This window comes from Lutra lutra, chromosome 5 (assembly GCF_902655055.1).
Source record: "Lutra lutra chromosome 5, mLutLut1.2, whole genome shotgun sequence".
NCBI classification, from domain to species: domain Eukaryota; kingdom Metazoa; phylum Chordata; class Mammalia; order Carnivora; family Mustelidae; genus Lutra; species Lutra lutra.
Window position 1 is genome coordinate 84,203,498 of NC_062282.1, and position 15,055 is coordinate 84,218,552.

The 15,055-nt window shown below is 36.7% G+C and overlaps 1 protein-coding gene across 2 annotated transcripts in view; it reads right to left on the bottom strand.

The window, feature by feature from the left end:
* Nucleotides 1–4,899: 4,899 nt before the first annotated feature.
* Nucleotides 4,900–15,055, bottom strand: part of LARS1 (leucyl-tRNA synthetase 1) — a 72,238-nt gene continuing 62,082 nt past the window's right edge. For both annotated transcript variants that reach the window (XM_047729727.1, XM_047729726.1), the window contains exons 30-32: nucleotides 13,725–13,820; nucleotides 10,363–10,495; nucleotides 4,900–5,299 (exon numbers count right to left, since the gene is read on the bottom strand). In XM_047729727.1, coding sequence (XP_047585683.1) covers nucleotides 5,094–5,299; nucleotides 10,363–10,495; nucleotides 13,725–13,820 — 435 coding nt within the window. In that variant the 3' untranslated portion in view covers nucleotides 4,900–5,093. The remainder of the gene's footprint in view (nucleotides 5,300–10,362; nucleotides 10,496–13,724; nucleotides 13,821–15,055) is intronic.

Below are 15,055 nucleotides of genomic sequence, written 5' to 3' on the forward strand. Positions count from 1 at the left end.
GAATGTTTGCTATAGAGCAGGGAAGGGAATATGGTGGAAGAAAGTAAAAATTCTCTAGATGGATCAAGTTTTGACTTTTGAACTGTGTATTTTACTTATTCAAAAAGACCTGAACTTGGGGCACCTGGGTGGCTCAGTTGGTTGAGCAACTGCCTTCAACTCAGGTCATGATCCCACTTCCAGGATCGAGTCCAGCATCAGGCTCCCAGCTCCTTGGGGAGTCTGCTTCTCCCTCTGACCTTCTCCTCTCTCATGCTCTCTCTCACTCATTCTCCCTCAAATAAATAAATAAAATCTTTAAAAAAAAAAACAACCTGAACTTTACTTAATAGATCTGTTGTTAATACTACTCCTGGATTGATTATTCTGAAGTAACTAATAGACCAAATGAGTACATTTATTGAGATTACAGCATGTATGAAAAAAACAAAAAAGAATCCCATCGGCCCACAGTGATTTGAAAACAATGATGAAAGAAAAAAATTGAGAGCAAAAGGGAAACCTCTTCTTTACAGAACTAGATCTAATAAATGTAAAAGAAATGACAAAATTAAGAAATCACCTTCTTATAACTACCAATGTAATAATAAATGGCAGAAAGATGATGAATGAAGGCTGCCATTTCATAAAAGTTTATAGGTAAACAGGATATTCACAATAAGTCTCAAAATAATTACCTTATTAATTATAAAAGGGAAAAAGTACCTTCCCAATGGGGAAATCTGAAGATACTACTTTAACCAGTGATGGGAACACACTAACAATATATCAGTATCTCAATCCTGATGTGTTACAATGGGAAACACCACCCACGTAGCCAGGCTTGCCAAGAACTTTAAATCTGAATCTAATAATGAGAAAATAGACAAATCCAGATTGTGAGGCAAACTACTAACAAATGCCATGGAGTCTTCAAAAATGTTACTGTCAGGAAATATCAAAAAGAGAAAAGAAAGCTGAGAAATTGTCTTAATGTGAAGAAGGAGAGACATGACCACAAAATGTAATGCTTGATCTTTGATTAGATCCTTAAGAGTTAAAAAAAAAATAATGAGTTATTGGGGAAATTTTATTACTTCATTTTTATTAGGAAAGCTTGTTACCTAATATTACTGCATCATGTTAAGTTTCTTGAGCAAAATATGTATACACACACACACACAGGTATAGTGATTATACAGGAGAATCTCCTAGATCTTAGGAATTACATGCTAAAGTATTAAAAGGTGAAGTGTCATGGTGTGTGCAACTTACTGTGAAATGGTTCAGAATTTTTTAAAAGTATATTCTAAATGTAAAATGACACCAGCACAGAAATTGGTGAAATCCAAATGAAGCCTATAATTTAGTTAAAGTAAAATACCAATGTTAATTGTTTAGTTCTGACAACTGACCCAAGGCTATATAAGAAGTCTGTTAGCATGGGGGGAAACAGTGAAGGGGGTATACAAGAACTCTCTGTACAATAAATGCAATTTTTCTATAAATCTAAAAGTATTCCAAAATAAAAAGTTTATTTTAAAAAATGTGTAGAGAGAGAAAGCAAAGGTGGCAAAAGTTAGCAATTGATAAACCTAGGTGATAGGTATATGGATGCTTATTGGCCAATTCTTCTAACTTTTCCACAGGTTTAAAATTTGTCAAAATGTTAAAATAAAATAAAGCTACAGAAAGTTAAAAGTAAAAGGATAGAGAAAGATATTCCACATGAAAACTAATCAAAAGAAAACTGATATTGTATTAGTATTATAGCCTTTAGGCAAAAACATTTCTAAAAATAGAGGAACACTTCCCAACTAGAAAAAGTTCAATTTACCAGGAAGGTAACAGAATTTAAATTTATATGTACCTAATAAAACAGCATTAAACTGTATAAAACAAAAAGCTGTCTGAACTATAAGAATAAGTAAATCCATGATCTTGGGAGATTTTAGTAGACCTCTCAAAAACAAAGCAAGAAAACAAAATAAAACAGTAGGATACAGATTTGAACAGTCCAGTCTACAACTATGACCTAAAGGACATATACAGAACATTACAACAACAGAATAAACATTCTTTTCAGATTCACATAGAACATGTATAAAAATAGTTAGCTTAAGTAAAAAAAAAAAAGATCTGACAGTATGTTAATCGAATTTAAATTAAAAAAAATTTTAAGAAGATGTCAGTTAAAAAAAAGTGTATATGAAAACTGTATACTGACTGGGACACAAGCTTGTCTTTATGGGAGGAGGCACAAGGTAGGCTTCTGAGGTGCTGGCATTGTGCTGTTCTTTGACCGAATGGCAATTACGTAGGTTTTGCTCTGTTAATAAATTGTTTTGTTGCTGCAAATACTTTTGTTAGTCTAATTTTTTATATTTTTTTTATATTTTGAGTTTATATATTTCTTGTTACTCTTTTTGTGTGTGTACGTATCTCACAACTAAAGAAGAATTAAAATCCCTTAGGAAGATACCAATCTCCTATCAATGCAGTAAGCCCAACGCAGCCTGTTTTTCCTTCAGCAATTCATCAAACTGCTGTTTCTTCAGCTGAGCACCAGATGAAGCAATGGGCTTACTCTTACAGGCTTCCTTGTGCAAAATTTATGTATCTTTAAACACAAGAAACATATTCAGTCCAGCAAGGGACACCAATGAACTGAGCATGCAAGAACAGAGGATCTATAAATCCCAACTCACATTTAATCCAAAGCAGCAGAGAGCTCTCGTTCATAGGCTCATCTAATAAATAGACATAATCATCCACAATATTAAAATTATTTTCCATCCTTGTTTTTCGTTTTGGTTTTTTTTTTTTGCCACACACATATAGTTTAATTTACCAAAGTTAAACATAAGTGAGTTTGTATTTAGGCACTAGAAAAGATTATCTGATTTAGGGAATAACTAAGGTAAAGGGAGCCGCAGAAGAATCTAGAGGGCAAGCAACAAAATGGCGGCCCCATGGAAACCAACACATAAGATATGACTATAGCTTATAATAATCTTAAGCCAATATATCCTGGGTTTACTAATTTATTATTATCATCGTTATTATTATTAATCAGTAACACCTACTGAAGACTTAGCACTTGCCAGGTACTATGTTATATATTTGATTTTCCTAGAATGTTCCACCTAAACATCTCGCAGGAAGCCTAGAAAGTAGATAGACACATTATTACTTCCATTTTACAGATGAAGAAACGGAGGTTGAGTAATTGGCCAAGATCACCTAAGCAGCAAGTGGAAGAAGTGGAAATCTAACCTAGCTAGTCTGACTTCAGAGTATGTACCCTTACCGGCTATGCTGTGCTGTCAGTCCTTACCAGATAAATGATGACTTGCACTTGACCTCTAAGGGATCTTTCAATTCTAACATTAAATGACTTACTTCAATGAACCTATGATAAAGCATTCAGTGTAGCCCAGTAATGTCAAACTGTTACAAAATAAAGCTCAGTAAAATCTCTTGACCTAACCTGAAAATCAGAACTCAGGTTACTTACGGTTATCAGAATTGGTCTTTGCCCATATTATCTTTTTTTTTTTTTTAAGATTTGTTTGCTTGAGAGAGAGTGCAAGTGCACATGAGAGTGATGGGGAGAGACAGAGGGAGAGAATCTCAAGCAGACTTCCCTGTGAACACAGGAGGCAATGCAGTCTCGAACTCACCACCCTGAGATCATGACCTGAGCCAAAATCAAAAGTCAGATCTTAACCTGAGCCACCCAGATGCCCCAGTCTTTGCCCATATTGAACTCTTAAAGAAATGGAAATGTTTTTCTCTAGTGTCAGTCAATACCTAATATTTTTCCTCATATGACGCATAATGGCACAGATAATATCAAAAGACATTCCAGCGGGAGTGAAACAATAAATCTGTAATACAGTGAACGTGATCTTTAAACACAAGTGGACTTGAGACAAATCTGACAAATGCAGATTTCTGGGGGGAAAAATCCTCTTTTAAAATGCCTAAATTTAGCGTAAATCATTATAAACTCCTTATAAACTATTGATGTTAGCCCTAAAAAAATATTATTGGTGGTTAATTGACTATATTAAAGCTAAAAGGGGGCACCTGGGTGGCTCAGTAGGTTAAGCCTCTGCCTTCGGCTCAGGTCATGATCTCAGGGTCCTGGGATCAAGCCCCACATTGGGCTCTCTGCTCATTGGGGAGCCTGCTTCCCCCTCTCTCTCTGCCTGCCTCTCTGCCTTCCTGTTCTCTCTCTCTCTGTCAGATAAATTTTAAAAAATCTTAAAAAAAAAAAAGGCTAAAAGAATTCTTATAAATGTAAGACCTATTTGTTCTTTATACAAAATACTTGTTATGCCAAAATATTCTCATGTATTTTCTTAAATCATCATGAGAGTTCTGTTCTTTAAAAAGCAAAACTAGGGACGCCTGGGTGGCTCAGTTGGTTAAGCGGCTGCCTTCGGCTCAGGTCATGATCCCAGTGTCCTGGGATCGAGTCCCACATCGGGCTCCTTGCTTGGCAGGGAACCTGCTTCTCCCTCTGCCTCTGCCTGCCTCTCTGTCTGCCTGTGCTCGCTTGCTCTCTCTCCCTCTGTCCCTGACAAATAAATAAATAAAATCTTAAAAAAAAAAAAAAGACTCACTTTCTGTCAGAAAATCTTAAAAAAAAAAAAAAAAGTAAAACTAGCTGTCTAATTCAGTTTTTCTTTTTAAAAAAGAAATACAACCAACTCCATAATGGTATAATATAAAAAGTTGTTAGATGATCCTTAGCCTTCATAAGTAGTATAAAGTACACCTGGGAAAGAAACACAGTGACATTTTTGTGTTAATCTGAAAGATTAGAAGCTTCTGGGAAATACCACTGGTTGTAAAAAACAAAAACAAAACAAAACAAAAAACAACTATGGTATAAACTACTTCTCTCAGAAGTCCCAAGAATGAAAAAAAAAAATTTTTTTTATTAGGTTCAGGAATCCAAGATGACCTGGTATAACTATGATTACAGAATCTGATGGTTAGAAATGAAGTCTATTAAAGTCCAGCCTACGGTTCTTATACCCAATCTGTAGACACAGAATAGTCACATCCCCAGAAACCAGGATGTAGCTCCAATCTGCATGAGTTTAATGAACCAGATAGACAATTGTATCACCAATATCTGCCCCTAGCCCATTTTCAGTGAGATGAATTTTCTTGCTCATGAGGTCCACATGGAAAACAGCATGCTCAGAAATGGGGGTCTTCCCAGTGTGCTCTTTTCCCAGGACAGGAACTCGCCGAGGCCCCAACAGTGGATCATCAAATCTCATCAGCTTCACTTTAGAAAGGTCTATAGCAAAAAAAAAAAAAAAAAAAAAAAAAAAAAAAATCAATATGAGCATTTAATTACAGTCACTGCCTCAAACCCATGCCTGAACCTGACAATTCAAGCTTTAAACACACTGGTTGTTTATTAAAGAGATTTTCAGGAAATTATTAAATAAGGCTCAATCTCAGAAAGCAGAACTATATCTAGCAAATCTTGCTCCTATGGCTTCTACCCACATCAAAGATTCAGAGACAATGATTCTGTATAACACATCACCTTGAATGATAAACCAAAAGGAAGGATTGAGTATGTTTTTGAATACTATCCTATATGGTTTCTCAAATCACTTTTTATACACTTCAATTAACCACTTTTCAAAATATCAGTAAGTCTAAAACTTCCTTCTCTTTCTTATCTTGGTTCCTGGGATATATTAAAACTGCAACAGTTGTAGCTCTTTTCAAAAGATACTTCTAGAGAAAGAATTACTACTTTAAGAAGTAGCATTACCAGTTCTTTGTTTTGCTCCAAGGATGAAAAGTGTTTGTATTACCAAGCTGATGAGAGACAAGAAGACGGAGAAGGACGGGGGAAAGGGCACAGCTTTCTGAGTTTTGAGCTTCTGGATGAGCTCCAACCCTGCCCTGCTTGAGATTTTCCTGATCTGCTCTTGTGCAAGCTGGTAAGATGGCTCCTGGCAAAGAAAGCACTTGTCCCTTGAACAAATTTATGATCCGACAATCCTGCCAACAACTGAGCCTGAAAAAAAATTATTTCAGCAATTCTGAGACACTCTGACATCAAATGCTTTTATTTTATATGGTAGAAAAACATCGTAAATGACTACCAATGCTGATTCTGGGTTTAAATCTCATTCTGAGTGTGGCATGACTAGTTATACTTAGCCAGATCCGCAGAAGTAGAAGTTATTTCCTGAATTAGTTCCCACCCCTTTCTAAAGCAGATTGCTAGGTGGTCCATGAGCTACACTCCCTCATGCTGCCTTAAGAGTATAAAGCTTAGCATGAGAGGGCTAAGAGATAAAAGCAGACATTAATGCAGCTGGTGGCTATGCCAGGAGTACAAGTTATCCAGGCATTATATTCTCTTTGGGAAACAAAGACCGAAAGATTACAAGTTTAGCATAGGGATATTGAAGCTTACGGAATAATTACTGAGACTACCAGGAAGGCAAACCCTGCTGAAGAGTCTTATTTCGGGAAGAGAATACAATTCATTTTAACAGCTATTACATTTCAACATGCACACTGGTGATACTAAATATTTTGCTACGGAAGCAGTGAGAAGTTCTGCCAGCAGATTTTATGCATGAGGCCTTTACTGCAGATCTGCACCCCCCACCCCTCCCTCTCTCACTCTCCTTCTCTATCCTTCTCTCTCTCTCTCTCCCCCCTCTTCCTCTCTGAAACAGACCTCTCTTATCATTCCCAGCAATTCTGAATCAAACTATTTCAAAGAAGACTTAATACTCAATCGGCCATCTAAGTGACAAAACATATTTGCTTTGATGTTTCACCATGTAGCTCATTACTGCCAATAATTCTTAGAGCTTTCTTAGTATTTTACTCTCTTTTCTTACTGCAGACCTCTCTCATCACTGGAAATGTAGAAATTTAAGACTGCAACTACACAAGAATTAAGGCACTTAGAGAAAAGATGAGAGTGACTGAAAGTCCCTAGGGATTGATACTGTGAAATGCAGCCTTTCACCTCCATGTTATCAGTTCATACGTGGCACAGGCTGGGAGTGATTTAAAGTCATTATCATCAAATAGTTGCTCAGTGGCCTTTGTGGAGAGAATGATGGTTTCACTCCAGTTCCTCCTGGACCTAGATCATAATCACCTTCAATGCAATTGGCACTAACTGGACGACTTACTGGCTACTGCAGCAAATAGACTGAGAAATACGTTATTGAATTTCACTCTCTTCCCATCTCATACACTCAATATACTTAGCCCCCTTAGATATCAAAGCATCCTGAGGGCTTTGGAGAAGTCTCAAGGTTAGAGCTCTTCTGCAGATACTTGAAGGAATATCAATTTCAAATCCCATCCTAACATTTCTCTCCATTTTTGAAAATTCACAGCGGTTACGAACATCAAACTTAAAGTACTTTACGATAATATTATTCACAGCTAGTATGACAAAGGATGTAAGAATTATGCCAGAGGCTCAGTGAAAAAAGACAAGATACAGAAAACACACTTCAGTACAATTCCGAAGAACCTTGTCGGTCCTGGATCTGAGCATACTTAAAAGGGAGGCAGTTGTAACATTACAAAATACAATTTCCAATCTAGGAAAACACCCTCTCACATGCTACAACTTCATGATAATCCTACCGAGTCCACGGAACCATCTATTTTCTTTAAAAGCCACTATAAGGGGCGCCTGGGTGGCTCAGAAGGTTAAGTCTCTGCCTTTGGCTCAGGTCATGATCTCAGGGTCCTGGGATTGAGCTCCACACTGGGCTCTCTACTCGGTGGGGAGCCTGCTTCCCCCACTCTCTCTGCCTACTTGTGATCTCTCTCTGTGTCAAATAAATAAATAAAATCTTTAAAATAAATAAATAAATAAAAGCCACCATAATGTTCTTCAAAGATAAGAGTTCTTCCTATTACAAAATCTTCTCAGGACCGAACACATGCAGTATAAAACAGCCATAAGGAAGGCCACAAAACGGCTTCCTGTACATTCATATTTCAAAGTTTTCAAGTTCTGCTTTCTGTGGCCTCTAAGTTCTAAGGATGACATATGATATAGGTCTATGACAATGTGGATGAACCTCAACATTTTGCTAAGCAAAATAAGCCACGTATTCACTATTTCATGATTCTACTTATACAAGGTACTTAAAATAGTCAAATATAAAGAGACAGAAAGTACAACATGCAGTGGCTACCATGACTAGAGGAAGGGAGAATGGGGCGGTGTTATTTAATGGGCATAGGGTTTCAGTGTGGGATGGTGAAGAACTGTGATGGCTGTACAACAATGTAAATGTACTTGACGCCAGTGTACTGTACCCTGAAGAAGGACTAAAATGGTAAATTTCATGTTATATGTCTTTTACCACATTTAAAAAAATGTTTACAAATGAAAAATCCGTAGCCCTAATATGCTGCTGCTACATAGAAAAACATAAGAGCATCCCTCCTGCTGACATGCCCGTCCCCCTTCTCCCTCCCAGGTCTAATTTCCAAGGTTTCATCCAAACAGTCATTTTCTCTATGATTCATTCCTGATCACCATAGCCAGAAATAATCTCACCTTTCTCTGTGCTATCAACTTTATCTGTATCTCCCTTACTGTACATCAGATACAGCGTCTTAATGAATAAACAGTATTTTGGGGCACCTGGGTGGCTCAGTGGGTTAAGCCGCTGCCTTCGGCTCAGATCATGATCTCAGGGTCCTGGGATCGAGCCCCGCATCGGGCTCTCTGCTCAGCAGGGAGCCTGCTCCCCCCCCACACCTGCCTCTCTACCTACTTGTGATCTCTCTCTCTTTCTGTCAAATAAATAAATAAAATCTTTTAAAAAAAAATTTAAAAAAAAAAAACAGTATTTTGCAGTTCCCCAAGGCCTTAGTACTTACATAGGAGTCCCTACATATACACCGAAATATGCTATACTGAGAGTCTCTCAAGAAATGTCCACAGAAGATGCATGAATGACCTCAAGAGAGCAAAAATTACCTGTAGGATGAATTCCAGAGGGCTATATTCAATCTTCTGTTGATGTAATACTGCTGACCTGAATATAGTTCCATAATTTAGGTCACTGTCTTAGATTTCTAAATCTTTTCAGAAAATTTCTATACTGATAGAATATGACCCAATCAACTTATGATTGCCATCAAGAAGAAAGAGAGAATGCAAAACAGAGAATCTCAAGATTAATTTGTCTTTATAATTTGGAAGAAATATAATATAGAGATACACTAACTCCCTTCACACCCTGCTCAGCCACAGACCTGGCTGAGTGATTTAAAAAAAAAAAAAAAAAGAAGCTATAAATTATTATATTAAATCAAATCATGGAAGATCTAGACTTAATCTTGATTAGAAATTAAGATTATTTATATATTTGAGCTGGAAGCACTTTTTTTTGTTTTTAAAAGATTTTCTTTATTTATTTGACAGAGAGAGAGACAGCAAGAGAGGGAATACAGCAGGGGGAATGGGAGAGGGAGAAGCGGGCTCCCCGCTGAGCAGGGAGCCCGATTCGGGGCTCGATCCCAGGACCATGGGATCTGAGCTGAAGGCATATGTTTAACAACTGAGCCACCCAGGCGCCCCCGGAAGCACATTATTTAGAAGAATACAAGCTTTGGAGTCAAAAAGACCTGAATTTGAACTCCAGCTCCAGGATTTACTACCTGAATGAAATCTCCTAGTCATTTAGTCTTTCTGAGCTCCGTGTCATCATCTGTAAAAGGGAATGATAAGGGGCGTCTGGGTGGCTCAGTGGGTTAAAGCCTCTGCTTTAGCAGGAAGCCTGCTTCCCCCACTCTCTCTCTCTCTGCCTACTTGTGATCTCTGTCTGTCAAATAAATAAATAAAATCTTTAAAAAAAAAAAAAGGGAATGATAATACCCTCTGCATTCTAGGGCAGTTAAAGGATTAAATGGCTAATACATGGCAGACACTCAACGAGTTTTTACTGTTTCTCTTCCTTCCCCAGGAACAGACCTAGTAGGCAGGTTAGTTTAAAATATTAAGTATATGTGTGCCTTCAGTATAAAAACTGCTAAGAGATAGGAATTGCTTGTTACAATTTGAAAGCTGGATGGAGACTTAGAAAAATTTCTAATCCACCATCCTCATTTTACTGAAAGAGAGATCAGTTTAGAGTTTAAGAGACATGGCCAAATCACCAAGCTACACACCCACAATGTCCCAAAGAAAATACAGGCTTCCTGAGTCTGAGTCCAATATTCTTTGCACAACATGACACTGCTGTCCCTAAGCAGACCAGTTACTCTTCTTTCTCCCCTCTGCTTAGAACTCATCGTATCCACAAACTACTGCCAAATGTGCATTTCAGGGAAACCATTTACCTTTGATTCCTCGGTCCATTTTCATTAAACGCCTGATAATAGAATCGCGGTTATCTCCTTGCCTGATTTCAATTTTGGTTGAGAAGTGGCCATTGGATGGCTGGGGATTCACTAGGGAAACTGCCACACCAGGCTAGGAAAATAAAGAGAAAATGACTGTTATACGAAATCAAACTTGAATACTGCTGAGGGAGAGAAAATCTCTGCTAAATTTTTAATGCCCAAGGAAAAATTTAATTCCGGTATTCTAAAATCAAGACCAAGGGATACTCAAGTATAAAAGAAAAAAAATGTACAAAAACTCATGCTTACAACCAAATGCTAGATAAAAACAACTCTGAGTACATATATCAATACTAATGATGGAGAACAACATTATTTATATTTTCTCTTCTTCAACTCCCGTCACTTACTGAATTTCTACTATGTACCAGGCACTGTACTAACCAATTTATAGACATTATTCCTATATCCTGCAAGGTAGCTCTTTAAAACCCCTTTCACAGATGAGAACCTGAGAACCAGAAACATTTAAAAAAGCATTTCAAGGTCACATAGTCAATAAGAGGCAGGGGCAGGATTAAACTCAGTTATATGAGGGGTGGGAGGGGTGGGATAAGGTGGCTGGGTTATGGACATTGGGGAGGGTATGTGCTATGGTGAGTGCTGTGAATTGTGTAAGTCTGATGATTCACAGACCTGTATCCATGAAGCAAATAATACATTATATGTTAATTAAAAAAAAATCAGTTATATGTCATACTACATCCTATATTATATAAGCTACATAGTAAAAGACCCTGCTCATTATTTTAAGTGGAAAAAGTCAACTAAGTCTTATGGAAGACTTGAAGACATAGTAGCTTAATAGAACATTTGAATATGTAGTTCAAAAGAAACATATCTGTGGGGCACCTCGGTGGCTCATCCAGTTAAGCACCTGACTCTTGATTTCAACTCAGGTTGTGATCTCGGGGTCGTGGGATGGAGATCCAGGTCAGACTCTGTGCTCAGCGGAGAGTCTACTTCTCTCCCTCTGACCCTACCCCACTTGCACATGCATACTCCCTAAAATAAATTAATCTTAAAAAAAAAAAAAAGAAACACTTGTATAGGGAACTCTATTTCATGTACTTATCCATGAGCCAAAGGACTGCACTTTAAAAAGCCACCATATTCTAATGTAATGAGTATATTCATAACACAATGATAAATTCAGCAGATATTCATGACCATGATTACCTTATTCTTTTTTTTTTTTTTTTTCAAATTTTATTTATTTATTTGTCAGAGAGAGTGAGCACAGGCAGACAGAGTGGCAGGCAGAGGCAGAGGAAAAAGCAGGCTCCCCGCTGAGCAAGGAGCCCAATGTGGGACCCGATCCCAGGATGCCGGGATCATGACCTGAGCCGAAGGCAGCCGCTCAACCAACTGAGCCACCCAGGCGTCCCTGATTACCTTATTCTTTAAAAATAGGCTTTTCCTCTTTGTTGCATTTTCAATTAAATATGGCAAAAGTAATAGGATACTTATAAATCCTCCACTTCTCAAGAAAAGTAGGGCATTTTATGGAGTCTTATAATTGCACTACATTGGGCAACGGATTCTTTGAGTCTAAATAAAGAGAATCTCCCAAAACTCCAAAACCTGTTTAACTTCACCAATACTGGCCAAAAAAATTAGGGGGAAAAAAAGTATTTCTAGTATAGTATAAGATGACTCACCAATCTGATTTATGCCAGGAGCCAAAAAGTCTTGAATAACATTATCAAACCAAGACTCATCTGAAGTATGAAAGCTCCTCTTCACTGTTTAAAAAAAAGTCTTACATTTCATTCTATTTTTTAATAAAAGTCAGGTTTTGACATAAAAATAAACTCAAAATAGATTAAGGACCTAAATGTGAGACCTGAAACCATAAAAATCCTTGAAAAGAGTAGAAGCAGTAATTTCTCTGACAACAGCTCTAACAATATTTTTCTAGGTATGTCTCCTGAGGCAAGGGAAACAAAAGCAAAAAGAAACTACTGGGTCTACATCAAAATAAAAAGCTTCTACAGAGAGGGAAACGGTCAGCCAAACTAAAAGGCAACCTATGGAATGAGAGACGATATTTGCAAATGACATATCTGATAAAGAGTTAGTACCTAAAATAGATAAAGAACTGATATGACTCAACAGAAATAATTACCACAATTAAAAACACAAATAATCCGATTAAAAATGGGCGGAAGACATGAATAGACATTTTTCCAAAGAAAATATCAAGATGGCCAACAGACACATGAAAAGATGCTCACCGTCACTTATCATTAGGGAAATGCAAATCAAAACCACAAGAAACCATCTTTTTGTGATGAGAATGGCTAAAATCAACAACAGAAGAAACAAGTACTGGTGAGGATATGGACAAAAAAGGAACCCTTGTGCACTGTTGGTGGGAATGCAAACTATTGCAGCCATTCTAGAAAACAGTACAGAAGTTCCTCAAAAAGTTTAAAATCAAATTACCATATGATCCAGTGATTCCACTACTGGATATTTACCCAAAGGAAATGAAAATACTAATTCCAAAGGATATACACACTCTTATGTTCATTGCAGCATTATTTACAACAGCCAAATTACGGAAGCAGCCCAAGTGTCCATCAACTGATGAATGGATAAAGAAGATGCGGTATATATACACAACAGAATATTACTCAGCCATAAAAAATGTCATCTTGCCATTTGCAACAACATGAATGGCTCTAAAGAGTATAACTAAGTGAAGTCGGTCAGTTAAAAAAAAAAGACAAATACCATATGATTTTGTTCATGTGTGGAATTTAAGAAATGAATGAACACATTGAAAAGAGACAAACCAAAAAACAGACTCTTAACTGTAGAGTACAAACTGATGGTTGCCAGAGGGGACATGGTGAGGGGATGGCTGAAAGAGGTGAAGGGGACTAAGAGTATATTTATCACGATGAGCCGTGAGTAATGTATAGCATTGTTGAATCACTATACTGTATACCTGAAACTAATACAATGCTATGTATTGACTGCACTGGAATTAAAATTCGAAAAGAAAAAACAGGCTAAAAAAATCAGGTTTTGACAATCATTATTTTTCTTTTTAAACCCACAAATAACATCCGATGCCACCCATAAGAGCAAAGTAAAGTGAGCAGAGTGCCAACCAGGGAAGAGCTCAAACCCAGCTTCATTCTAACAAATTCTGTGGCCTAGACCAAAGCAATGACTTCATGTCTCTGTACCTCACTTCCTTCCATCTTTAAATGATGGGCTTGGATATAACATTTAAGGTCTCTTCTAGCTATAAAGTGCAATGATTCAGTGAGAGTCTTTCAACTTACTTCTGTTCTAAAAACATTAAGTGGTTTCCCAGGACAGCAGTCTTCCCTGATTTTATCTTCTGCTTCGGAGGCAAATTTGACTTCTATGTGTTCTAGCTAAATAGAAGGAGGGAAAATGAAAGTCATTAGTATCACTTAATATGATTGAAATTAATCATCACCTCATTTCCCCAAAGAGCAAAACTAGGTTCTCCACTTAACACTAAATGGTCTACGCATTCTTCAGAAAGCCAGCCAAGCACAGGACAGGAGTGAGAAAGCACTCTGAAACTCAGGATCAAATGCTCCCACAGCAAAACCTTGTTTGAAGAGCAAGAGACTAAATGGTTTAAATGTCCACCAAAAAATAAATTCTTTAATTACAAGTTTTAAGAAAATGGTTTGTGCAATTTTATTATTTTCAATACAAACATAAAATGAAATCTATAATTAATTAACATTGATCTTAAATGTCTCATAGTATTATTTACATTGCCATGTTTACCACTTTCTATAATGAAATCTGGCATCTATCGGTATAAGAGAAAATGAGAATTAGCATAAAAGGCTTCTGCTTGAATAAAGTTCAGAAATTTAGCATTTGAGGATAAAGGACTTCTGCTTAATTTTTTTTTTTAATAAAAGACTTTCACTTGATTAAATGAAAAAACTCAGAAATGTAGCATATTGTATATGCCTGATTATAAGATGACGCTCAATATAAGGGGTCCCCATTGTCCCACTTAAAAAATTAGAAAACTTTTTTGACCTCCAGGAGTATATATGAACATTTAGAAATATAAACAAAATAAAAAAATAAAATTAAATTAAATAGAAATATAAACAAAATAAGTATCTACCAATATCTAGTAATTTATTTAACTCATTTATAATTACATGATATAAAATGCTTATTTAGAAATAACTTTCTTCCATTACCATAGTTCATGGAACAACTTTATCCAAAACCTAAACCTGTATTTTTTAAGTTAAGTGTCTTGTTATTATAACAAGAACCAGGTTTTTTTAGTCCTTTAACAGTTTCCTAGGGCAAATTCTCTTTCCTTCTCCCCAACCTGAGAGACAGCATTTTTAGAATCTATATATGAAGTGATTGGTGCATAAAAATGGAATGGGGAGAAACTCCCCAGATAAGTCAAAGATATTGGTAATTTTTTTGTTCTTGAGTTGAGTAGAAGATTCATGGGTGTTCATTACATTACTAACTTTAAAACAAAAAACAGCGTGAGGCATGGACCTATGATAAGATATGAAGAAAGGACTCTTAAGTCAGTTCTGTAAATCTGAGGTATAAACGGGAAGAGAGAAAAAAGAAGCAATTCTTCCATAAC